This window comes from Vulpes lagopus, chromosome 1 (genome assembly GCF_018345385.1).
Source record: "Vulpes lagopus strain Blue_001 chromosome 1, ASM1834538v1, whole genome shotgun sequence".
Lineage (NCBI taxonomy): Eukaryota > Metazoa > Chordata > Mammalia > Carnivora > Canidae > Vulpes > Vulpes lagopus.
The window spans coordinates 100728747-100756311 of NC_054824.1; the positions used below are offsets into that span (position 1 = coordinate 100728747).

General features: G+C 37.7%; 1 protein-coding gene across 6 annotated transcripts in view; it reads right to left on the minus strand.

Moving 5' to 3' along the window:
• The window catches only part of EPHA6 (EPH receptor A6), an 867085-nt gene extending 851771 nt beyond the window's left edge, over nucleotides 1-15314 (minus strand). For all 6 annotated transcript variants that reach the window (XM_041755016.1, XM_041755005.1, XM_041754987.1 and 3 more), the window contains exon 1: nucleotides 14939-15314. In XM_041755016.1, the coding sequence (XP_041610950.1) occupies nucleotides 14939-15314 (376 nt within the window). The remainder of the gene's footprint in view (nucleotides 1-14938) is intronic.
• Between the last annotated feature and the right edge of the window lie 12251 nt (nucleotides 15315-27565).

The following is a 27565-nucleotide window of genomic DNA, read 5'->3' on the forward strand; positions in this document are numbered from 1 at the left end:
CTAATAACTACAGGCTCAAGCAGGTTATATTTGGAGTACTTAATGTAATATGACCTGAAATACAGTCAAAAAGATAAAAATGTACACGCATTTTAAATTTATAGTTCTTTTCATTATAGCACTAAAATGAGATACTTGGAGTTATGTGAACCATTGCACGCTAAGTGGAAAAAAAGTTGATAGAGCAAATAGCATAGTGTTTCAGAGTGTGTGTGTATGTAGACAGAGTGGAAATAACTGCTAACAGGTTATAAGAGCTACAGTAATAGCTAAGTAAGCTATTTTTGAGCTTTTACACAAAATATAGTAACTCAAGCTTAACGTGTATTTATTTCAAATATATTCCATTTCCTATATATGATAGTCATAAGCATTTAATATAAGATTTCTTTTTTTTTTTTTAAGATTTATTTATTTTAGAGAGAGCATGTAGGGGGAGGGGCAGAGGAAGAAAATCTTCAAGCGGACTCCCCACTGAGCATGGAGCCCCAGGCAGAGCTTAATCTTGTGACCCTGGGATCAGGACCTGAACCAAACCAAGAGTCAGATGCTCAACCATCTCAGCCACCCAGGTGCTCATCCATACAGGATTTCAATAATCAAATCAGCATGTTGAAAAGAATAAGGGGACAGGAAACAGACACTATTTCTATTTCCCCATGAAATTAGAAGGTAGCTCCCACACTGGTATGGATTGCCATATACTTAGTTTTAAGAAGAAATTCACATTAATTGCCAACATGCTCAAAAATTATCAACAGTTTCCAAGAACAAGAGAGAAGTAAATGACCACAATCTCTTTGAGTACATCTGAACAACACATACTCCTTCTAATCCAGCTATTTCTATCAGGGCTTTATTGGAAAGGGAGCATCACACAGTTCGTGAGAGCACAGATTATTGACAGGAATCAAACTTCCTGGAGTAAAAGGAAATAACTGTATTTAACTGTATTCCTTTCTTTTTGCACTGTGTGGGCTCCTTTTTCCCTTCATAATTTATTCTGCCCAAAGTGAAAGCAATGATTCCACCCCTCCATCAAATGTTTTAAAAAAGGAACATGTAAAACTTTTAAGCAACAGTATTCTTGATAAACAAATGACACATATTAGCCTATGAGAAAGTGGTCTGCATGCCACAGGGTGCCCTCTTTTGCAACCATTATAAAGTTGGGCTGTTTGCAATAGCTTGCAACCTCCAAAACACAGCCAAAAATATAATCTGAATCTGAAGCTTTGCTTGAGATGATACAGGGATATATCTCCTGACCCTGGTCATCCCAACCAGTTTGTATGAATAACTTTTTTTTTTTTTTTTTTTTTTTACAATTTCTCCAAATCTGGAGATGGTGTAATTCAAAATACACCCTTGCTAGAGAGCCATTTGTCAGTGATAGCATGTGATCCAATTAATCCTCTGGTCGCTAAAAATCAGAAGGATGTAAAGTCAGCTCTTGGTCGGGTATCAGGCAGCAAGGAGAGAAGAGGATTGGTGGATGTCACTGCAAAATTTGTTTGAAAGCTCAGCATGATGGAGCTAGAGGAGCATTAGGAAATGATACACGGCTTTTCATCCAGAAAAAGAGGGGATGGAGGCATAGAGAGCTCTGTTCCTTCAGCTTTGCTAAGACAGTCCCCCCATTTTCACTTGGCTAGAAGCCACAACCAAACCCCTGACTTCCCGGCCCATTCCCAGGAGCAGAGAACAGGCGGCCAATCTACTGTGTGCATTCACAAAAGGGGAAGGGAAGCGAAGGGGTCGAAAGCCTGTAAAACAAGATTCCCTACTGTTAAAGTTACCACCTTCCCTTTCACTTCCCTAAAATCCATTTCTTATACATTTGACCTGTATTTCCTGATAAGGGAAACCACACACATAGTGAACACACAGAAAGTGTTGTTTCTTTTCTTTCTTAAATTCTTTGCCCTCCATAAATTGTCTGTGGGGATGCTGTCTGTTAGATGGATCCGTGCTGCCTCCTCTGAAGGGATTAGAGACTCCTTTTAGGGCTAAATGAGAAGAAAATACCTGACCAGGCTGCTGTTCTTAACAACCGACAGGGACAGGGCCAAGTCCCCAGGGAACCCCATTCAGCCCAATAGCTAAACCTTCTATCCTCCGGAATTTATTTTTGGGGGTAGGGTGGTAACCCACCTGTCCTGCTCTCTTCAGAGAATTTTTACTTATAGTTTCTATCCTCTCTTTTCTGGAGTATAACAGATCATGATAAAACTGGACAGGTGAAGGCAGCGGGGGGTGGGGATCCGTTCACATCTCAGTCATGCAAACTTCAGATTGAGGGCCATCACCATCATTTTTAAACTGTCCTCCTGGCTACTCTAAACGGACCCCAGAATCTCCATCAGACTGTTTCTCTTGCAAGTCTTCTCTGGTTCTCCTACCACCTTTCCCATGTCCCTCAGTAGTGTCCCACGCAGAGGAATTTGGGACACCTGTTGATTCTCAGGCCCTTGTTCAAGAAGTTTTTCCAGATAACGGAAGTTATGCCTCCATAAAAATTCTTCTATTTGGGGGCATTTACTCTGATTCCAATTTTTCAGTTCTATAAATAAGACTGAGACAAAAACCCTTGTAGAAAACTGTTAGCCTCTTTATGCTTTTCCCTAGAACTTAAATTCATGAAAGTAGAATTAATGGATCCAAGTGTACGAATATGTTTCAATAGTCTGCTTAATTGCTTTCTAGAACATTTCATATCTTCAAAAGAAATGTTTGTTGTCATAGCATCCTTGGAGGCAAGATATACTAACCTGAGGCCATAACATATCTAAAAAAATTAGCTAAATAGGATGTGCAAAGATTCTCCACACACGAAAACTCAGAAAATTAACTGAGAAAAAAAGATCAATAGACATAATTCCATAAAACTGTAAACTCCTTCAAAAATATTAAGCACTGAGAAATGAGAGCTGGGGAAGGAAATTTCCTTGCTTTTAACTGAAGATTTAGCCTTAGCTCTTGCTCAAATTCCTAGCCCCCTTTCACTTTTTTTCCAGCCCTTTCCACCCAAGGAAATTTTTTCAGAGTTAGACAATGTTAGGGGACGGTATATGCATGTGTGGATTCCAGCTAAAGTCACACTTGCAGGAAAGCCACACGAACCTGCTTTTGTGTCAACCTCACCCCATGCAACTAACAGTCCTCCACTTCAGCCTCTCACCCTCTTTTCCAGCTACAGCTAGGTAACTACCAGCCATTCTTGCATGTAAGACTGATCAATGTGTGCATGACTCCTCAGAAGCAAATCTTAGAGGGAAAGGAATGGTGAGGGGGGAAGTTTGGGTGCTTGAAGCCAATCTTGATATCCAAACAGGAAGAAACTTATTTAAAGACGACTTACAGGAAATACTTGGGAGTCAACATCACACATGTAAACAGTATGTAAAGAACTTAGACACAACAAAAGCAAAAATCATAATCATTCCAGTTTAAGAGCTGAAAGAGATAAATTAAAAATAGCCAGTTCGCATGGAATACTCTCTATTTTTACATTGAAATAGAATCAAGTAAAATGTTTGAATTGGAAGTTGAGAGCAATCCTGGACTTAGGGAATTAATATATTAGTGACACATTATATGTGAATGGAGAAATTTGTGGGGTTTTTTCCTTAGTTTTTATAGGTATCATAAACTCTTTGTAAATTCTGGCACCATCTCAGGAATAGAACTTTCCACCAAGCTAGTGGTGCATTTGGAGAATGGGATTCCATGTTATAAGCATTATGTGTGTGTGTGGCATGGTGTATATAGAGTCGTAATCTTTCACAATTAAGATATTAAGCCTTGATAAATATCATCAATCTAGTAGAGTCTGGCAGCAAGTCAGATTCCAACAGTCTAGGTTAGTCATGCCTTCTGGAAGAAAATACTTTAAAGATTTAATGATATATACCCTGATATAGAATTAAAATAATTTTTCTGACATAGCAGCAACCATATTCCAGTTATCATATGATTAAAGGAGAAGAAATATATTAAACAAACGATAATATGCCTTATAAAGATACTTATTTTCGTAAGACAGAAATAATGCTTGTACCAGCATTTTGTAATAACAACAACAAACCAGATACATGCAAAGGTATAAGTAATCCATTAGGTTTATGGGCAGATAACTAATTTTTTTCAATGAATCAATTAAAATCTAGTTTGTAAAGAGATCTGTAATTATTTCAATTAATTGTTTTTCTTAAAGTACATCTTTACACTGGAGGGAGGATGAGAACCATAAAATGTTAGATTTGAAAATAAGAACATTATTGTAATTTAGGAACTAAATTGATAGTTTTCAGAGCTTTTGACATTCTAAATGTGCAAATCTAAATGTCAACAGCTAATCACGGATAATCTGCCATTGATTTCTCTCTGTTTAAAAATACCAAGTTCCAGCAGCAATTTCTATCTCTGCGTGTTTCTACAGACACATTTTTCAAATATAAAATACAGGGTCGATCAAACAGCAATTTACCTAATTTCTCAAGATAGATATTAAGGAATACCAGCAAGTTCAAAGTTATGAAACACTGCTAAAAAACATTTAAGACAGACAGGAAAGAGAATTATAATAAAACAAGAAATTAACATGGTAGGAGACGGCAAGAAGCTACAGATTTTAATCTTTAAATTAAATATAATGTAAACGGTATGGGTATTGCCAATTACACCTTTATCTAAAGGCAAAATATTGAGTAGACAAAATCACAATCTATTAAAATTTAGAATTTGTGTTTTTTTTGTAAAAGCACCATCATTAAATATATTTCTTAAAGAACCTGATAAAACTTTTAATGAAAAAGCCAAGTTGTACCGCTTACTTGAAAGTTTGCTTACTTGAAAGTTCTATGTTCAATGTAAGACATTACTCACTTGAATATTTACTTTGCATTTATATGCAGAATAAATTTTAATCTTTTAGTGCAGAGTAACTATTCAAAGTAACTTAAAAATTGAGGTCTCTGAAGGAGCTATTCATTTTAATTCTCTTATTAGTTTCACATGTTCATGACAATGAATCCTGATAAATGTGAGGCTCATTTTCATTTCCCATGTGTAATTCAAGATTATTTGTTTGTAAAATGTTATGTTCTTTCCCTTCATTTTATCTTTGGAATCATATATTGCTGGTGTTTAACTGTCAGGTATATCTCTTCCATTTCACAACACTGCCCTTTGGGTCAGGAGGCAGCTCTTTCTTATCTCACTTCTAGCAGTCACACAAAGTCATGGCCAATATATTGAATGAATATTTATTCTCAGTGTCTCCTTATATTATGGTCTCCATAGATCCTTAAGAACAGCACTTTTATCTTTTCATTTCTGTAAACAATCGTTCACAGATGTGAACTTATCTATGCAACAAGCAATCCATATTACTTTGACATATAAATTAACATTTTAATTATTCACGGATGTATCAACAGCCTAATTAGTTAAACCTTAGGCTCTTGGAGCTTCTGGGCGGCGGCCTTTATGTTTCCTGGGCCAAAAGTGAAAAAAACATAGTAGGTATCAATATATTTCATGTAAAAATTAGATGAATGTACACTTACTGTTGAACTAGTTTGAGAATTCTAGGAAAAATATATAAATACACCATATAGATTAAGAAATGATGTGTTCATATCTAAGTAATAAAAATGAAAACAAACAAAAAACCCAAAGATAACTATGGCTATATTGCAATGAAAAAGTATTTGAGAACTGTATTATAGAAACAGGCGAACAACTTTAACTGATTTAAGGCTTGGTTACATCTTTAAGAAAAAAAAAGAAACTTCACTTAGCTTCACATCCATATTGAAACTTTAGAATACTAACCTTCAAAATTAATTCTTAAATTTTAATTCTGATTTACTAGGTATTAGGGCTCTTGAAAAAAACAAGGTATACATAGATTTCTGCTCATAAAACTAGTAAATATTAAAAAATTCTTACACATCTAATTTTTTTAAACAAAGAACCAAACTGATATTTTTAATAACCTGAGTGGACTACAGTGTTTCTAACCTATAAAATGAAGTTATTATACTATAACAATGTAAGACAGTAAGTTATTGTACCTACTATAAGTGCCTTTTACTCTAATACAGTATCATAAATATAGCAATAAAATTGGAACATGTTAATTTTTACTTATTGTGAGCTATATTAAGCAATATATTATACCAACAATATATATTTCTGAAATTTTGGGTTTCTTTTCCAGATAAAAATTGAGATCTCTTTCTAACTGCTCTCTTTATATGTACTTAACAGTACATATAAAACAGCCAAGGTAAGGGTGAATTTTCCTCACTAAATGTTCTAGTATCCTAAAATTGTCCTATTATATTCTCAGGTTTTTTTTGTTGTTGTTGAGATATACTAATTGTTAATAAGTGGACCAATGTATAGATTTTATTTAATTTTGGAAACTGACAAAAACTCCTATGATTTTGTAAAATGCTCCTATGATTTTGTAAAATGCTACTAGTTTGCTCAACTATTTCTTGTCACACTTAATGGCAACTACTAATTATTTTCACTTGCATTCACAAGATAAACATTATCTAAACATTATCTATTCTTTAAATCCAAAGGGAGTATGGAAAGAAGTTTCCTGTGTTGGGTTTAGGCTTTACCTAAGATTCTCATCACTGGACACTTCCAAACTTGCAGAGATTAAGGAATCTAAGAATTTTATGCAAGATACGTAATGAGAGACTCCTTTAGCAAACAGGTTCAATTTTTAAATAGTACCATAATTCAGCTCTCTCTTCGATCTCTATTTTTCTTTCATTTTGGTATCTGTATAGCTACTTTGCTACTGCATATTTAAAAGTAGATTTCAGTTGTGTAAACTGTCAATTTTTAGAATAACATATATCGGTCTCTGCACATTTTAATTCTCTATACATTTAATTTCTATTATCTTCAGCAACATTGAAGTATCATCTATCAGCAACATAAGGAACAAATTTCTGCCTTTTAAAGTAAATGTTAAGGTGAGATTATGATATAACTCGAATTTAGGGGCAATCGTTTATTAGTTTTTGATAATTTTTATCTGGAGTACATAAACATAATGTCTTTTCATTTCTTAGTACACAAAATATTTACCTTTATTAACTTGCTTAAGATATACCTATTAATAATCATCATAGGTAGGTAAATTTTGATATGTTGATTTTTTTTAATCTGGGGCAAATGTTTTTCCTTACTCTAGATATTACACTTTATGTACTCTCCAGGAATGTGTTTCTCATTGCAATGCCCATGTACCACAAAATAGAAGCATCATAATACAGTACAGCCAACCTGAAAGAAAATATAATTATCCTATTGTTACTTGTAAATTAACACATGAATAAGTTATGTATTTACATGTTTGCTTACTTTCTATCAGCTCCAGATATCCACAAAGATATCTAACATTACAAGAGAAAAATAACATTAATTATTTCCACCTCCTGGACACCCAGTTTTTAAGGAGCTGTTATCTGCTATCTCCTATGATCAAAAAGTATGACTTTTACACTTGAAGTTATGAAATGAAATAGGAGGAAGAGCGATGACTTCTCATTCATATTCAAGTACAGGTCATCAAACAGGCCAACAGCTGGAGGACTCAGCAATATCCTAAGAAAGTAGCTGAATGTATTTTTCTGGACGTGGACTGAAAATACACACTTTAACTTCAATTCTCACTACAAAGTTCAATTAAGGTAGGCTTGTTTCAAACTGGAAACTTGCATCTTCAACATAAATCATAGGTTTTTTGTTTTGTTTTTAAATTATAGTTTTTGATCATTAATTCCCCTTACACACATCAAAATATGCTAGTCTAATATCCTTTGAACAAAAACTCACGCTACATGCCAGTCCATGGAAAGCCATTACATATGTGAAATATGTTTCTGTACCATGAAGATATTTTTAAGATGCACATTTATGTTTCCTCTTCATATAATTAAATATATACCCATCATAAAACCTTGGAAGATTCTTGTGTAACAATTTCACAAGTAAAATGCATAAAATGATTGGTAGTATTTCTTTACTCTTTTCTCTCTCTCTCCCTCATAATCTCATGTACTGCAAAATTCTTCAACCCATAAAAATCATCAAGCAATTAAAGATGATTCAAAGATATGCAACATCAACAGAGCAGACTGAGTTAGTAAAGAACAGAGGCTATAGGATAATCACGGTTGTAGCCTCAGAACCTAATTCCTGAGATGCTTACTATGCGATTGTTGAGTGATTTAACTTTGAAATAAAATGTAATATTAGATACTACTTTGCTGGTACATAGATGTTCTGTATTATGAGGGCTTATCACCAGTACTGCTATATATTATCACATAACAAATGTATTTTAAAGTTTTTCTAATTGATTTTGTATCTATTTTTAAGAAAACGGATTTTTCTTGCTAGATCTGGAAAGAGCCTGGAAACTATGATCATTGGATCATATCTTCTGGGAGAGAAACTTCTCCTTGACCCCTTATATATGGTAAGTGTACTACCTATCAAATAGTAGGCCTTCAATAAATACCTGTTTAAAGAGTGAATGTTTCCGTGCAGTTTTAGAATATCTACCATTGAAAAGTGAAGTTGTATAATCCATAAGAAGTCAAAATGTTTATCAAATGGAAATAACTATAAAAATAGCATTTTCAGAACATTTCTCAGCACTAAAGTAAAATGTAATTTTGAATGTATATTTAAGAATATTTGGAAATGTTTAAATGAAGCCTCCCCCGAGTATGAATTTTCTAAATATACACTAAGTATATATGACTATTGAGTTAGGATTTTTTATGCTTCTGCGTATTTAATAATGGAACTCATATAACATTAAAAGACAAACTCAAAGTAATAGATAATTACTCAAGGAAATTTCTTAAACAACACACAATTTACTATTGTTTAGTGGAAACCCTGTTTCTTCCCTCACCCCTGCCCCTAAGAATAATATATAACCTAAAATCTCATTTTCTGTGTTTCTTAGAAATTTTCTGAACATTGGTTTCATTTTACCAAATACAAAGAAAGAAAGACTAATGGAAAATATCTGAAAACATACCCATTTTATATCTAGTATCATTTAGATTTTTTGTTTTCAGTAACAGTTATCTGATTATAACAGAGATGGAAAAAAACTGGCACATAAGCCAAACTTCTAAATATTGCACTTTTTAGCTAAAAACTAGATTCTGTTGGACTAGTATACTGCTTTGTGAAGATGTCCCCACTCACTTGCACCGTTATCCCTTCTGGGAAAAAAAAAAAAAAAACTATATATGGAAAGTTATGTGAGAAATGCAATAACAAATGGCATTTGTTGAGCCAATAAGTATGTATGACCACTTGAAATAGCAAGACTGTGCTATTAAGTTTATATTTCAAATCCCAGTCTGAGCTGAATAAAGTAGAAAATGGGTATTTCACCCCATCCCTCATATCCCCTGTCAATTATCACTAATTTTATAGCAAAGTAATTTTTATGGAGAGTAATCAAAAATTTGTCTGGGACCCTTGGGGAAAAAGTGATATAAATGTTGAACATCTACATTTAGTTTTATGCAAAGATAAGATGGTCCCATAAATTCTACTTCCCAAATATACCTCAAATCCATCTTTCCTTCTCCATCTCTGCCACCACCACTCTAGGCCAGGCTACCATATAACCCCCCTCCTGAACAACTACAACAGACTCCTAACTCTACTCTTACCATCTTCCAACCATCTCTTTACTCACTAGCCTTAATGCTCTTAAAATGAAAATGGTTAAAATCTCTCAATAGCTTCCCATTTTACCTAGAATAATTCTAAGACACAACTCCCTACTATGACTTCTTTTCTTCTCTGTGGGATGTGGTCCCTAATCATCTTTCAAACCTTACATTGTGTAACTCTCTTCTGTATTCAGTAAGCTCCAGTCACTCTGAACACACAGTTCTCCAAATGTGTCAAGCCCATTTCCTTTCAAGATCACTGCCTAGGCAGTTCCCTGTACCCAGAATGCAATTCTTCTGACTCTAAGGATTAGCTTTCTCCTCCCTAGAATGTGGTTCAAATGCCACCTCCCACTCTAATGAAATTACAAATTGATCAAAACGCTATAGACACAGTATGTCAAAGTATGTTGCACACTTCAAATATGCATTATTTTTTATTTTAAAAAAGAAAGTGATATATGAATAATTTAATTAAACTTAATGTATAAGTTTAGTTTCATTATAATTGCACTTTGGGCAAAGTCATCTCGTTTTGATTACTTAACTATATGTACTGATCTCCACCATATTTATACTTCCAAGAAAATGTGGAGTCAAAGAGAAGGAAGAAACTTCTAATTACTGTTGGGGTCTGGTTGATGTACCATGTACAATACAATCTATTCTTTCACCATTTGGGACAAGGGCAGTTTGCAGTGAGAAGTACTCAGGTATGTGTCCCTGCGATGGGGAAAGGAGGTTGGGAGAAGGAAATACAAGAAACCTATAATGCGGGATCCCTGGGTGGCGCAGCGGTTTGGCGCCTGCCTTTGGCCCAGGGCCCGGTCCTGGAGACCCGGGATCGAATCCCACGTCGGGCTCCCTGCATGGGGCCTGCTTCTCCCTCTGCCTATGTCTCTGCCTCTCTCTCTCTCTCTCTCTCTCTCTCTCTCTGTGACTATCATAAATAAATAAAAGTTAAAAAAAATTTTTAAAAGAAACCTATAATGCTTTCTGTCCTAGTTTATACTGGCAACGATGAATAAAGAAACAGAAGTATTTCTACTCTAATTTTTTCTTAGTGTTTAATTTTGTAATAGAAAGGTAATGCAAAATCATACAGAAAAATTTGAAAATATTAAAAATTAAAAGATGTAAATATTAATTTTGTCCTATACCTTAGATATATATTTTTCCTCTTAAGAAAGTCCAAATAAAGCCACTTTGTTCACATTACTTTTGCTTAGAAGAGGTCCTTAGGGAACACTATAATTTTTGCAGATTAAAAAGTTTTTAGATAATAGTTTTAAACCCAGAGCAAACACCACTTACATGATCAGTGCATACCAATGACATTTTATCTTTCTACTTTGAGTACTAATCATAATGACTAGTTACACAATGACTTACTCTAATTTGTAATTTTATGATAAAATTATATTGTTGGTTGTTTTTACACTGACACTTAATGAGAAGGCATGTGATTATAATATCTTTTACCTTTACAACTATGAATAGTTTATCCCTAAAATGTTATCTAGGTGAAAGGTCTTTTAGAAATATACCACTTTGCAAATCATCCAGTTTCTCTCATTTAACAAAGTTTTTAATATTTCCAGTAAAGTTCACTCGAACTTTGTGAAATTATTTCAACTCATCCATTTCTATGAAAACTATATTTAGTTTGTGAATAATACTTATGGAAGTACAATTAATTTTAGTCTATGAACTTTATTAGGCAGATATTTTTTTCTGCTCAGGTATACTCACCTGTATTCACATACAACTCAGTGGATTTTACATTCAATTCATTCAAATTAATAAATTCAATGAGAGTAACAATTCAGACTACTGTTTTGCTTGTTTACTTAACTTGTCCTGAGTTCCCTGGAAAAATATAGAAGACCAATTCACACAATCTTAGTAGTAAAATGAGTTCACTAGACTCTTGAATGCAAACCATATTTGGCTTGAATGAATTATTTTAGTTTCTGATTATTTTTGGAAACATGACCTGAGAAATAAATTAATTCTTTTAGGCTATACAGTACTATTTGCTAAAGCAGAGTAATCTTTGAATAAATGGACCCCTGGTGGCTACTAACCACTGTAATTGATATACATGGTTACTTACATATGAAACAAGATTATGCTTTATATTCACCTAAATGTCCAGTACAGAAATAAAAGCCCATACAGAGAGAAGGTAAAATCTGTAATTTTTTAATAAAAATTGACAACGCCTCATAAATATTGTGGTTTTAAACAGGGAAAATTAATGGAATAAGAGAAATTTGAACACAAATCATGTTTTCACTTACTTAATCAGATGAAGTGATCTAGGAAGCAACTCTACTTTCTGATCGATTCAAGGAGGTTTAGGTAATAGGAAGAGAGAGTCAAATTGATTTATTTTGTCTTTATAGTGCAGAGCTTCAGAGCCACTTAAAGGACAAGAGATGCTTCCTATGGTCAACTTATCTCAGTGCCTTGTTAAGCACCATGTTAAAAATGAGGTAGTTCACTTTTTTTGTCATTATCATCATTTCACCCTAAGTATGGGAAAATAAGAAAGGAGAAGAAAGTGAATCTACTCATTTTAACTATGAAGGATTTTATATAATTTTGTAAAAATAGACGGGCAACATTTAAAATTTTACTTTGTGAATACTCTTCATCAGAAAAGAAGTCACATAAAAATGAAATTTTACCTTCTACAACACCTTTAAAATATAAAATATAAACCCCATTACCTCTTAAGACAAGTTATGAGGAAGATAAATGCTATCTCCTTAAATAGGAATCTTATTACTAATATTTACTATCATGTGTATACCAAATCTAATTTACATTTTATTTTTATATTGTATACACACTGTAATACCCTATCATGTCATTTATGAAACTACAAATTAAGAAATTATCTCCAAAATGTTAGTCAGGATAACGTTCTGAAGTTTGACACTTTGTTAACCATTAGTGTGATGATTTCAGTAGTCAAAAGTTATCCCAAAGTAACATAAGGTATAATTTCTAATCACTATGAGTTTAGGCTGTATAAAGCATTTTATAAGCAATCATTTGTGTCTGATAAAAACATCTGAGCACATTTTCTCTATAATCTTACGTTGAAGAGCTCTAAATTTTACCCAACTTAGCCTTTAGGTACTATATTATCCAAGCATAATCTTATGCATGGCCTGTGTTTATATTATAATGATGAAAATTCAAATTAAGAGTTTTCGTAGTCTACCTTTAATGATCCTACTTAACAGATGGGAAAACTGAGTAATATTCATTCATAAACATTAAGATAAGCTAACTGATAAAAACACATATAAATTACATTTATTTGGTAGATATTTTAGGTAAGATGTCTTTTTAAAGTATAGGAAAGTCATTACAATAAACAAAAATTATTGCAAGAGGTTAACAAATAACTCCTCTACACCCTTAAATTCGATATGACTGTGTGAAAGGTCATACTTTAACATATGACACATTTTGGTAGAATGGCTCTTTAGTCATTTGGAGATTCTGATATGTGTTTTATTTATGTTAATTTCCCCAGGGTCTTGGATGGTAACTGGTGTATCATAGATACTTAATGAAAAACTAAATTGTTGATTTAGGGAAATTGTTGCATGGCGATAACTGTCTGTTAAAGGTTTCTAGGAAATGACTCTCTTTTGAATGTGGCCACTAAAGAGATGTATATTAATGTACTAAATACAGCCAATACAGTAGAACATAAATGTCTGACTTTCTGGTTATTAAAAATTGTTTTTCTCTCCCTGCAAACAAAGGTCCAAGTAAATAATTTTACGTTTTTTACAATCTTTTATTTTCACAGAGGTATATTAAGTAACTACCCCTTCAATATGTAATGCCAATAGCCTTTGAAAACAAATGAGAAACATGTGTGAAGGTAAACACCTCCATAAGCAAGTATGGCACTGTAGGTGGCACTTATGTGATATATCTTCAAAGGCATGACAGTTATGTATGATTTCCAAATTTACATATGCATTTGCAATCTGGCAGGTAAAAAAAAAAAAAGAACAAAACAAAACAGAAATAATTAGGAAAACATGTCAAAAGTACCAGCTGTATAAAACGAACTGGATATCGCTTCTGAATAATGTTTCCAAGTAAAATAAAATGGTCATACGTCTGTGACAAAAAAGAAGGCTGTGTTGTTTTACCTGCCTTCTCCTTTAACCTTCTCATGCTCACAAGGCAAATGCAGACTTTCATGACATCTAACCTCCATTTTTATATTTGCAAATTATTTCGAGGCCTTATATAGAGTTAAATGGTAACTCTAACCGAAGTTTTACATTTGAGGTCTTTAGAAAAGTGTGACATAACAGGTGACATATTGATGGTCATCACAGCACCAATGAGAGCATCCGGCCAGGTACATGCTGCAAAACTTTTACGATTGTTCGCCTCTTAGTTCAAGGCATTTGGACTTAGGAGGTGATGTTCTTACAGATCCTTAAGCATTTCCCAGCAGAAATCCAAGGAGCTAGGTCTTACGGAGATTGTTGAATACAAGGACAGGAAGTGTTCAAGAATTCCCTGCGCTTTCCATTTGGTAAGCCTGACTTTCACTTTGCACACACTCTTCAGTTTCACTCTACCTACTGAAACAAAGTCTTTTTCCTAAAAAAAACAATCTGTCAGTGACTCGACTTTATGAATCGGATATCCCCCAACTTGGAAATGCACACCTGCCGTGGGCGCCCCCGCGCCCCACCCCCACCCCGCCATCTCCAAAAGGGACCCCACGGAAGCCTGGGGACCTGCTCCAGGAATAGTGGGGACCGGCGGACGTTGGCCGCGGACGGGGCAGGGCGCGCGGCTGCGAGCGCAGCAACCCCCGCCGCCAAGGGCTGCGGTCCGGGCCCCGCGCGGGCGCGGCGCGCTGCCCCGAAGGCGGGTGAGGACCGGCCCGCCGCCCGGGGGCCCGGGGAGCTCGGGGGGGCCCGGGGAGCCCGGGGGGCCCGGGCCGGGCCGCGCCGCGACAGCCGCCGGGGAGCCGAAGGGGCCGCACCTCGGGAGGTCGCCGCTGCCCGCGCCCGAGACGGGACCCCCGCCCTCCCGGCGCCCGGCCCGCGTTCCCCGCGGGAGGCGAGCAGCGCGCGGGCCCGAGCCCCCGCCGCCCCCGGCCCCGGCCCCGGCCCGCCGCCCCGGCCCGACCCGACCCTTACCTTGGTTGCTGGAGACGTGGCTGCAGCCGCCCGGCCGAGCTGTCAGCAAAGGCAAGAAGAAGCCAAATTGCCAAAGAAATTCCCGGACTTCGCAGCCCCCCATGACTCTCCCGGGCTCTCGGCTTCTCCCACTTGAAGGCAAGTGACAGCAGCGCGGCCAGGTGCGGTGCGCAGGGTGCGGGTCCCGCTCCTCGTCCGCCGCCGCCGCCGCCGCCGCCCGGCCCGCAGGGGGTGTCCCGGGGCGCCCCCCGCGCGAGGCCCCGGGGGCAGGGCGCGAAGGTCCAGGCTGCCCGGGAGCCGGCGCAGCGGTGCCGGGGGAGGACGCGGCCCGCGGCGCCAGGGAGCTCCCGGCGGCTGCGAGCGGGCGGAATCGCATCCACCGCCGCGTCCCGCTCGCGCGAGGACTATTCACTCGGGCCCGGGAGAGCGCGCGCGCAGGAGCGAGCCCGGGCTGCGCGGGGGAGGGGCGCGCGGGGGAGGGGGAGGGCGCGGGCGGGGGCGGGGGCGCGGGGCGGGGCGGGCCGAGCAGGTGCGGCGGCCGGTGCGGGCGCGCGAGCCGAGCCGCGGGGGAGGCGCTGCCCTGGCCGCTGGGGCCCGAGCCGGCGAGCGCGCCGAGACAGCCCCCGGCCGCGGCCCGGCCCCCGCCTAGGAGGCGACGGCGGCGGCTCGCGGCGCGGACTCCGCCACCTCCGCCGCTCGCGCGACGCGCCCCGGCCTGGGCGGCCGCTGTGCGGGCATCTCGGGGCCGCACTCAGTGCCCCGCGCGCCCCGCGCCCCGCCCCGCGCCCCCCGCGGCGGCGCCCGGCGTGTCGGGCCGGTCGGGCTTCTCCGTGCGCCGGGGGCGGGAGCCTGGCGCGGCCGCCCACCCCCCCCTCTGGCGCGGTCCCCCGAACTTGCCCACGAGGGCGAGCGCCTCAACTTTGTGCCGCCTCCGCTGCTCCGGGTCCCAGGACACCGGAGAGGGCGAGCGACAGCCGGGAGGGTCCCAGCAGGCTGCAGAGGCGGCTGCCCGGCGCGGGGCTGCCGAGGTCGGGGCGCGGCCGCGCGGCGCTGACTCGGCGGGGAGGGCGCGGGCCTTCGGGGGCCCCGCGAGCCCCCCGCCAGACCCCCGCGACCCCCCGCAAACCCCGCGGCCCCGGCCGAGCCCCCCCGGCCCCCGCCAGCCCCGTCGGAGCGCGCTGCGAGCAGCCGGCGGGGAGCCCGAGGTCGGCCGCCAGCCGAGCGCTGCCCCCGGGCCGCCCCCCCGCCCGCCTGGCTCCCGGCGGGTCGGGGGCCCCGGGGCTGCGGGCGCGTCCCGGGCGGCACGGGGGGCGCCCCGGCGGGCGAGGCGGCGCGGAGGCCCGGGGCCCGGAGCCCCGCGGAGCCCTGCGCTCGGGCCGCCGGCTCGGCGCTAGAGGGGGTTAGTCGACAACGGAAAGGCCTCCGCGGCCGGCAGGTGGAGACGGCTCCTCGTCTACGGAAACAGGAAGGGGCGAGGCGCTCACGCCGAACTTAATGCGGGTTTTTGGAATTTTTTTTAATATGTTGTATTTTTAGGGCGGCGCCGAACCACACCTATCGCCAGTGTGCGGGTTCCGTGACCGTTTATCAGCTGGCATTATCGTTAGCATCCTCGCGCTTTGTGCCACCGCCGCGGGAGGCTGAAAAGCCCGCCCCCACCCAGAAGGCTGGGAAGGAGCGTGTGGCCGCGGAGACGGCAGGACGGGCGGCGGCGAGCGGAGTTGCACAGGGCGGGCGCGGGGCGCGCGGGGCTCCGCGGGGTTCAGAGGGGCGCGGGGCTCAGCGGGGCTCAGCGGGGCTCGGGGGCGCGGGGCTCGGGGGCTCAGCGGGGCTCAGGGGCGCGGGGCTCAGAGGGGCGCGGGGCTCGGCGGGGCTCAGGGACGCGGGGCTCCGCGGGGTTCAGAGGGGCGCGGGGCGCAGGGCTCAGGGGCTCAGAGGGGCGCGGGGCTCAGCCGGGCTCAGCGGGGCTCCGCGGGGCGCCTACTAGGCCGCCCAGCCCGGCAGCGAGCAGCCGAGCCTCGGCCGCTTGCAGGATCCTCGGTGCGCCGTGCCGCGCGCCGCGGTGGCTGCGTGGTGGATGCTAGTAGAAGTTCGATTGTTGGCCTCAGATCATCTGGAGGCGGAGAGAGGACAGCGAGAGGCCCCACGTCTGTGTAACGCAGCTGCGTGGAGAGAACCGGGACACGCAAGGGGTCCTGAGAACTAAGGGAGGTTTCCGATTGGTGACTGTACGCGGCCTCCCTGCGAATCCGAGCACTGCCCCTCTTTAAAGGTGTCCACGCAATTTAAATGCAGGCAGATCACACTCCTGCGAAGATCACCGAGTGCGGAGTTTCTGCGTTGGTACCTGGAGGGGCAAGATTTCATGTAGCTCCTGATTTTACCAGGCTCAGCTGGGGCTGATGATCACGTGGGCGGCGGCAGGCTCGGCGTATGATTTGCAAACTGTAAAATTAAAAAGGCTGCAGTATAATATAAGTCCTTAGGGCTAAACGATCTTAGAAATGTTCAGGGTTCATTATACTGATATTTTGTTCGAGCAATATTGTTTATCGTCAAAGAATAGATTTCTGTGAACTTTTTTAAAGTCAGATTTCAATTTTTAAGTTGGATTTCAATCTTTACCCCTGCCTACAATTCATCGACAATTCACAATGTCTGTTTGTTTAAATAAGTCATAGTGAAGCATGACATAACCTATTACTTACCTGGTCGGTCAGGTAATGGACAGTCCTATTCTGGGTTTGATTTTTAAGGAAAAAAATTTACAAGATTTTTATGAATATTAAAAGAAGATAAGCTTTATGTATTTAGTTATTGTCAATTGCATGTCTAGAAGATAATGACCTCTTAGGGAAAAACTCATCTCAAAGAATATAAATGAAAATATAATTATCATCACCTTTGTAGTGAGATTCCAAAAGAACTACCATAACTAGTTGACCATGGTTATACGTTATATGTACATATAAACATATTTATGTACACACATACACACTCACAATGTAAATATGGATATTCATCCCCAAATATTTGTTGAGCTCCTTTATGTGCTCAGTTCTCTTCACTTAGAGAAGAGTTGATAATGTAAGAAAAAATAATTTGTATTTAAAAGCTAACTTTTTATTTAAAATATAGTCACGGTTATCTTATGTGAGGTAGAAGCAATTCACTTAACAGTAATGTACTTCCTTTTTGATTTTTCTAGCAGTGTTGATATATTTGCTGACATGTGACAGTTTCGAAATTATAAGCCACTCAGTGAACCAGATGCAATATTCATGTAGATTTATCTGCACTTGTCTGTTTGAATCATACCCATATTCAGAAAAGCATTCATGTCTCATTTTTCAGTGCTATATTCAGAATTCTTTTGTATTCTCTCAGACTGCTGTTCTTCATGATATATGGTACATATACCTGGTCTGGATTCAGGTAAGAATTATTAAATTTTCATTAAATAAAGAATATATGAGGTAAAGGGGATTAAGAGGTACAAACTTCCAGTTATAAAACAAATAGATCACAGGGATGGAAAAAGCACACCATAGGGAATAAAGTCAATAATATGGTAGTAACTTTGTATGGTGATGGATGGTAACTACACTTATCGTGGCAAACATTTTGCAATGTATATAAAATGTCAAATCACTATAGTGTGCACTTAGAACTAAAATAATATTGTATGTCGACCAAAGTTCAATTAAAAATATGTATAATGCTAAAATTAGTCTAAGTTTTCATTTATAGTAGAAATAATAGTATTCACAAATACTATTTGCTTTTTAAAAATGATGAAAGAAAAGACTTAACCCGCAATTAATCCCTTTGAGAAAATAAGGATTATAATGTTTAATACTCAGCATGTTTCAAGGCTTGAGAAAGTCTTAGGCATTTTATTCTGGTAGAAGAGTAAATTAATCCATTTATATCTGTAATTTGCATTTTCTAAGGTCAACGTAGAAGCAACATAAATAAAAAGTGTTGATTCTCAGGTATGTCAAAACATCAGGTCTTAAAATATTAGTTTAGTACTTTGAATAGATATAATTGTCTAAGTCTTTTTTGTTAATATAAAATTTAGAGATATGTTGCAAACAGAATTACTGCTGTCATGTCATCAACTTTAAAGTACATATTCATTAAACGCTTAAGCTTTTTACCATGTGGACCACTAAAATGAAGTTTTAAAAAATCCCAAAGTCAAATATAGTTAATTTGAGGCTCTTTGCTTTAGGAAAATATGCAATCAGAAGGAAAACACTTTAGAATTTTTTCTTTGATATTAGGAGGTAGTTAATATTTTTCTGAAAGAAGACATCCCAAACAGTGCTGAGTATTTTACTTTATAGTTAGTATATCCCGTCTTAAAAACGTCACAGAAAAAAAGAATCAACCTGAGGCTAGATGAACAATGGTTTATTCTGTTGTAATATTGTGCTTATTTTTGTGTTGTAAGGTGCTTTATAATAAAATATATGTACAAATATATATATGTTATATACATATTAAATATATGTGTGTGTGTTTGTAATTCAATGAAAAGCTTCCCTCTAGTACTTTTCTAATTTAGCAATATTTATCAAGTGAGATTTCCATGTGTATCTGTGATAAGCATTATGGAGAGGGTACAAAGATTATTGGATTCAGTTCCTAACCATCAGAAGTTTATATTATATTGATGTCACAGACATGAATAATTCCAATACAAAGTATTCTATTATCCCATTGTGGAGTTTCAAATTATTGTAGTTAAGCAAGAGGAAAGGAATCATACCCTCACCCTCCAAGACATGGATCTCTACCATTACTACTTTTGCTTAAACTTTTGGCAAGGATTGGTTCACCCTCTGAAAGCTAATGCAAGAACTTGTACTATTGTCAAATACAATGCTGGAGGTTATACAGAATGGCCAAACGAGTCAGCCAGATCCAACTTAGCCTGCCTTTTTAATGAGATGTACTTAATGGTCTGTGTGGCATCAGGTATTCACAAAAATAAATTTTAGCATTATGTGGAGAATTTTTAAAATCATATATTTAATTCATTTCAGTTTAATTCGTGACATACTAATTCAATTTATCTTGCGCAGTTGAATGAAAAACTTCATTTTTATTGAATTATCATTAAAGAGCATATTGTAATATCAAATAGAGGACAACTAATGATAGCCGTAAAACTACTTTTAAAATATCTTTATATATTGAAATACACCTATTTACATCATAACAAATAAGATAACGATATCACAGGAATACTGTTATTAATTTCTATTCAGGTATTCAAATTAGTCTCCCAAAATAGACTTGGACTATTTTGCCTTGTATTATACATACATTAAGACACTTCAGGCCCTGCTTCAGGAAAAGACAAAGCTAGTTTTAGCAATACAAATTCTTGGGTAGTCAAATAGTTAAATGTTAAATTTATTAATAATATTATCCATATTAATAATCATTATCAACTAAACATTTTAATAATCTTAATACAAATAATTCAAAACATGTTTTCTTAACTAAAAATTAGGGGTAAATTAAAAGTGTCCTATGAAAAGAAGTGATCGATGCATCTCAAAGTGGATTAAGTAAGTAAAGTTCTTTTTATACAGATGTTTCTTTAATATTCCAGTTTAGTTTGAAGCTAGATACCATGTTTGCATTTTTGAAATTTGGTATTTTTTGGTATATATTAAATTTGATTTTTTAAAAAGTAAAACAATAATTCTTGACTGATGTCTCATTATGTTTCCAAGGGACCTATAACAATGAAACCTTAATGTGCCTAATATTTACCTTTTATGTCAGGGGTTCCACATCATTTTAATCATAGTGTGTTTTTTTTTAGTGTGGCTGTCAATGTTTACATAGACTATGAGCATTTTTCAGTATCACCTTATAATATTATATGATTAAAAATTCTATGCAACACACTTATATCAACGATTTGACAATGGATGGTTCTTCACATTTTTGCCAAACTTTGATACACATATACAACCTTTCCAAGAACCTCGAGAAGTTTTTAAAGCAGAGGATGTTTCTTTTATAGCTCTACCAAAAAAATAAACAAATAAAAGTGAATAACTATATTTAAAAATTAATTAAATTTTTAGTCAAATTTACCATCTTTATTAATCTTTGTATTACACGTATGATGTGCCCATTCTGAGTTGTTATGAAAATGGACTTGTGCAAGTAAACCCCAATATATGAGCCCATGTGAGACTCCTCAAGCATCCCACTGTTAAATTCTTTTTTTTTTCCCCACTGTCAAATTCTATTCATAGTCCATAGTATTAGAAATATATTGATATTCCTAGCATTTGGAATTCAATTGTAATGTCTTTGCTATTTTTAGAAGTAAATATAAAATTTTATATATTAATGAGAAGAAGCATAAACACCGGGTTAACTTTGATTATTACTAATATATAGTCAAAGACTATTCTTGCTTTATTTTTTCCTGTCTTATTTTACATCATAGTTTAAAATATGTAAGAAATTGGAAGCAGATTCATGCTTGTTTTTGAGTATTTGTATCCAAAGGGAAAAAATTAAGTTTCTTGTTCATTGAGAATATGTACAATTTTCAAATAAAATATGAAGGTTTTATGTGAGTTATCCAGAACAAATGCTATATTAATGCTGCCAAATAGAACACAGTGCAATATTGGTGATATTTATTATGTGTTATTCAATACAGTAGTCGCTAGCCACATCCACATATAGGTTTTCCTTGTTTGAAGGTAGTCTAGGATGACTGAGGAAATGAATTTTCAGTTTTCCTTGACCTTAATAAGTTTAAAATTAAGTAGCCGTATGTGGTAGTGGCTACATTTGGTAGCACATATTATACACACACACACACACACACACACACACATATGAATATAAATATAGTTTTATTCCCTCTACATATAGTTTTGTTTCAATACTTCCATGTTTATGATGGGAAAAAATGAGAAAGGATTTTGAAAACCATGTAAACATTGAATGCGCACAGTATACCTTTTTACAAGAATACCCTATTCTTCCTAAAGCAATTCTATCACACACGGTCATGTTTGTCATGAACAAAAATGAGGCACACTTTGAACAATAACTGTGCTGGTACATGTGTTTATACTGTCTTGGAAGCTAGCCTGACACTATGTGCTTTTTTGTGTTACATTGAGTTGGTCAGAAGACATTAAAAATAGTAACCCTGGGGATCCCTGGGTGGCTCAGCGGTTTAGCGCCTGCCTTTGGCCCAGGGCGCGATCCTGGAGTCCCGGGATCGAGTTCCGCGTCAGGCTCCTGGCATAGAGCCTGCTTCTCCCTCCTCCTGTGTCTCTGCCTCTTTCTCTCTATGTCTATCATAAATAAATAAATCTTAAAAAAAAAACATAAAAAAATAGTCACCCTGATAGAAACCCATGACATTATTTAAAATTATTTCAATTCTGAATAGAATTACTTGCTCAATGTGCCTAATCTTGGATGCTACTGTTAAAAAAAAAAAAAAATGTCTCAGAAGCTGCCATCAACCCTGCTCTACCTACTGTGACTGTCACACTGCCAGGGTTTCACAGAATTAGTGACCTGACCGAGAGACTCAGTAACAGTAGTGGAGTTTCCAAAACCAGTAACCTTACCCAGAGATTTGTTCAAGAAACAGCAAGATTTTTGCCTTTAGATGCCATAGTGGGTTTTTGTGTTTTAGGTCTTTTTTTTACCTATTTAATTTTAGGTTTGCGTGTAAAAATATTGGCAGAATCCCATTTTCATGTTAGTAGATTTTTGAAAATATGAGGATTCTTAGGAAAGCCTGAGTATCTGTTTACCACTGTTTCATTTATATCATATAGAGCTTATCACTTGATGCTGTCTTTCTATAACTAATTTGTCATAAGCTTCAAAGTTAAAAAAAGAAAAATCCAATAAGAATGTTATCTCCTAAAGAAATCTTGAAATATAAAAGGTATGAATTTTTCTATTACATAGAAAGTAGTTACATAGTATTTACTATGTACCAGATACTATCCAAGTACAAATATTAATTTCAGATAATGATTACAAATCCTAATTATAAATAGGGATTCCATTAATCCTCAAAACAACATTCTGAAGTTGTTGCTTTTATTATGATCATTTTATAAATTGGAAAGCTGAACTTGCCCATAGTCACCTGGCCAGTAAGTGGTAAAGCAAGGGTGTGAATCCAAGCAATTTGGCTCTTGAAAGCTATGACTTTTGTTGCTCTGCTGCCTCTCTCATATCTTAGCATGTTCACCCAAATATACACAAGCATGCACATACTCATTTGCATTTATCTCTGTAAAATTTATCTAATTCTATGAAATTAAGCCCAGGTCATGGAGTATTTTCAGTGATTCTTCTTCCCAATTTTTTCTGTTCCCAAGTGACCTCATTCTTCTTTCTCATGACCCAACATTTACACTTGGTTGACTCTTGCAGGATAATTTTTCTTTTTTTCTTAAAATCCTTCCCTTAAATCACACCTGTCTCCCAATGCTACTAATTCACATATATTCAGCTATTATGTTTTGCATTCCACAAAGTGTATCTTTCTTTAGGTACTGATTATTATTTTTTTTAATTTTTATTTATTTATGATAGTCACAGAGAGAGAAAGAGAGAGAGGCAGAGACACAGGCAGAGGGAGAAGCAGGCTCCATGCACTGGGAGCCCGATGTGGGATTCGATCCCGGGTCTCCAGGATCGCGCCCTGGGCCAAAGGCAGGCGCCAAACCGCTGCGCCACCCAGGGATCCCCTAGGTACTGATTATTAAAGTGATGAACAAAATGGACAAAAAGGTTTGCTCACACAGGGCTTACATTCTAAGGTTAGTATGAACTAAATGCCTATATGTTTCGTGCTGTTCTAAATACATTATACACACTAGACCATTAATATTCATAACCCTATGAGGTAGGTACTTTTAATGTACCTATTTTACAAGTTATGAAGCCAAAACATATAGATTACAAGCTAATAAGAGGCAGAGCAATAATTATTACATTTTAAAGTAATTGCAATGCCAGCAAGAACATTAGCGGTGAGAAGAAATAGGAGGTTTTGGCAGTAATTCGGCAGTGAGATAATTGCAGTTTGTCTTAGCATGGGACAGAGAGGAAGAAGTGGATGGATTTCCCATATACTTTGAAGGTAGAAAGGATAGGACTTCCTAATGATTTGGATGGTGGTTCACGCTATCTCGTTAGTGACTGGAAATGGCTGAAGAGCCTAATTAGACAAAAATAAATTTACATTTTTTAAAAGCCTATTCAAGCCATAAACTGAGCTATAGAAGAAGGCTTTGGAGCAGTATTTCTAGCTTTTGAACTGCATGTTTTCTGGAGAAGTAATTTTATCTTTTCTCAAATCCTATCTAGAATTCTGTCCTCATTCCTCTTGCAGAAAATCAGATCAGATCACTCCAAATCTTTATATTTAAAATGCATCATTTAGTCTATGTTCTGAAGCTAGACACAAGGCATAATGAAGTTGTTAATTCAAGAATCAGTTTAGAATACAGCATTTATCTTCATGAAAATTAGAAAAACTAACTTTGAATCTTACATAAATTAGTCATATGTCTTATGAGTCATCAAAACATATTCACCGTCTATATTACTGTGTTTATCTTAGCCCAGCATCAACTGTCTTACTGAAAGAATTATCAAGTCTAAAGCCAGATATGAGTTTGTCATGTGTTTATCAACTAGGCAGGGGCTGAGTAATCTACATTCGATATACTTTAGACACTACCAAAAATGAGGAACTCAAATCCTCATTGAAAATATTCCTCAATTTTCAGTCAGAGAAAACAAATAGGAGGATTATATGAAATGCTAATATTCTGTGTGAGTGTAAAGACTATTTCACAAATGTAGTATATGTGACTGAGAAGCTTTTAAAAAAAATAAAACCTCGGGGATAAAGTACCTATGAGTATTTTACCCTCTTGCCATTACGAAAACGGTTACCTGCTTATGCCAAAAATGAGAAGACATTTGAGTCGACTGATACACTTTTTTGCAGATTTAGAATATATTTTCTTTTTATCCTTTAAAAATTTTAAAGTAGCATAACAATATAATAGAGTATGTGGAAATTGAGAAGAAAAAACAACACTTTTATTGTACTACTCTAATATAATGACTATTGTTGTTCTAATATATTTCAAGGGTCCTAACCTTCGCCATCCCAAATACATACTCTAACATGTATGAAGCTAACATCCCAAATACATAACTCTAACATGTATGACATGGTTGAAGCTGAGTCATTCATTCAAATTTGTGTTGCATTTCAATCTCTCCACTGGCTGCTTGATTTTAAAGGATTTAGCATTTATTGATACACAAATTGTCTTATGATGTGGATTACATAAAAGGGTATGAAAATCACTAGGAAAGGAAGGCCTTGCTACATGAGATAGATGATGCAAATGTTGTAAGCCAAATAGGATTTTTGTAGGTTGCATGATTTTCAGAAAAGTGTTTAATATTATTAGCATGTTTAATATTGATGCAGAATTTCAAAGTGTTGAAATGAGCTGTCTTTTTAATAAATAAAATTATTTTGTAATATTACCTAGCGGGGAAAGAAGTACAATACTTTTCCTAAAGAAAGTCTTAATAGGTTACAATGACAGAAATAAGTAAATGGTTGCCTGAATTGTCAATTCTAGGCAAAAATGCAAAATAATTTAAGGGAATCCATTTCTTTTACCCTGTCTTTAAATATTTCCTTTGTGTACCATCCCTCCTTTCAGACACACAACTAATCTGATAACTCAATTTTTAACGTTAGTTGCCTTACAAAAAGCAATGTAAAAGAATCTTCTTTATGATATGTGAAATGGAAGCAATTGGAGCCATGCTGTTCTAGTTTATCAACAGCCAATAATTCAAAAATAGCACTACCAATGATATGCATTTGAAAATGTGAAGCTTGAAAGACAAACTATCCAGAGTTACACAGGAAATAAGTAGCACAGTATTTGCTCCGATTCCTTGAATTCAAACTTTTTTTTTTTTTTTTGCTGAACTGAGTATATCCTGAAAAATTATATCTATTATTACTTATTTGTGTGGCTTTAAGTGAAATTTAAGTTATTAAAAACTAATAAGCATTTTTGTGAGAATTGTAGTGTTGATTATTCATTTCTGTATTATAGTCCTTTTGTTATTTTAAAAGTAATATAGCCATATAGAAATACAAATCTAAACTTCCCAGTTATGCAGAAAATTTTAAAAATCTCTAATAATTTTCCATTCTAAAGCCCAATCCTTGGGATTAACTCACCTATTTCTGTTTTAGTTTTCTAGTATTTAATTTCATTACTCTAGATCAGTGTTTTCCAATAGAATTTTCCAAAGTGAGAAAAATGTTCTTTTCTGCATTGTCCAAATAGGGTAGCCACTGGCCATATTTGACTATTGAAGACATGAAATATGTAATATGGAAATACATTTTTATTTCATTTAATTTTAACCAATATAAACTTATTGGGTGGGCAGCCTGGGTGGCTCAGCAGTTTGGCGCCGCCTTCAGCTCGGGGCGTGATCCTGGAGACCTGGGATCGAGTACCACGTTGGGGTCCCTGCATGGAGCCTCCTTCTCCCTCTGCCTGTCTCTGCCTCTCTCCCTCTCTCTGTGTGTGTCTCTCATGAATAAATAAATAAAATCTTAAAAAAAATAAATTTATTGGATACACACAGCTTAGTAACTACTGTAATGGGTAGTGCAGCTCTAGGTAAAATGTCAGTACTTTTTATTTTTTTATCAAATTTTAAAAAGTACCTTCTGGGGAGCCTGGGTGGCTCAGTCAGTTAAGCATCTGCCGTCTGCTTCGGTCCTAACCCCAGGGTCCTGGGATCAAGCCCCACGTTGGGCTCTCTGCTCAGTAGGGAGTCTGCTTCTCCTTCTTCTGTGCTCTCTCTCTTTCTCTGTCTCAAATAAATAAATTTTTTTTAAAAGTATCTTCTAACTCTTCACTATGAAAATGTGGAATTAAGCTATTCACACTAACTTCTTTGCTATTTTTCTGTCTCCATATGCTGTTAAATTATTTAATTCTTCATTGAGCTTTAATTCTTCTTTATTTACAGTACCTCTTGGCTTCCCAAAGTTTGAGGTTTTGAAATGAGCAGTCTATATCCCTTCACATTTCTCTCTCTACCATAACCTTGTCAAATATAATATGATGATGATGATGATCATTACCACTACTATTATTGTTTTACAACACAAAGATTTAATTAAAACATATACGTTCCGTTTAGTAACTATGATTAAGTCTTCCATATTTTCTGTGTCAGTTGTGCTAATAAACCGTGTTCATTAAATCATTATTTAAATCATCAGTAAGATTTATCTAGCACTGACCTCTTTCTGGAGTAGGAAAACAATTGTTAAGTTGGGCTTTTAAAAAATATTTCAATCCTTTGTTTTGATATTTAAATTTAATCATAATATTTCCATTTGGCCTAAAATATTTTTTCCTGCAGTCCATCACCAATTTAGCTTACTTCTTTAGAAAGAGCCTATGAGATATAAACTCAGACTATGTTTTTTAAAAAAAACTATTATACTCTAACATGTCAGAAAATGTTTAT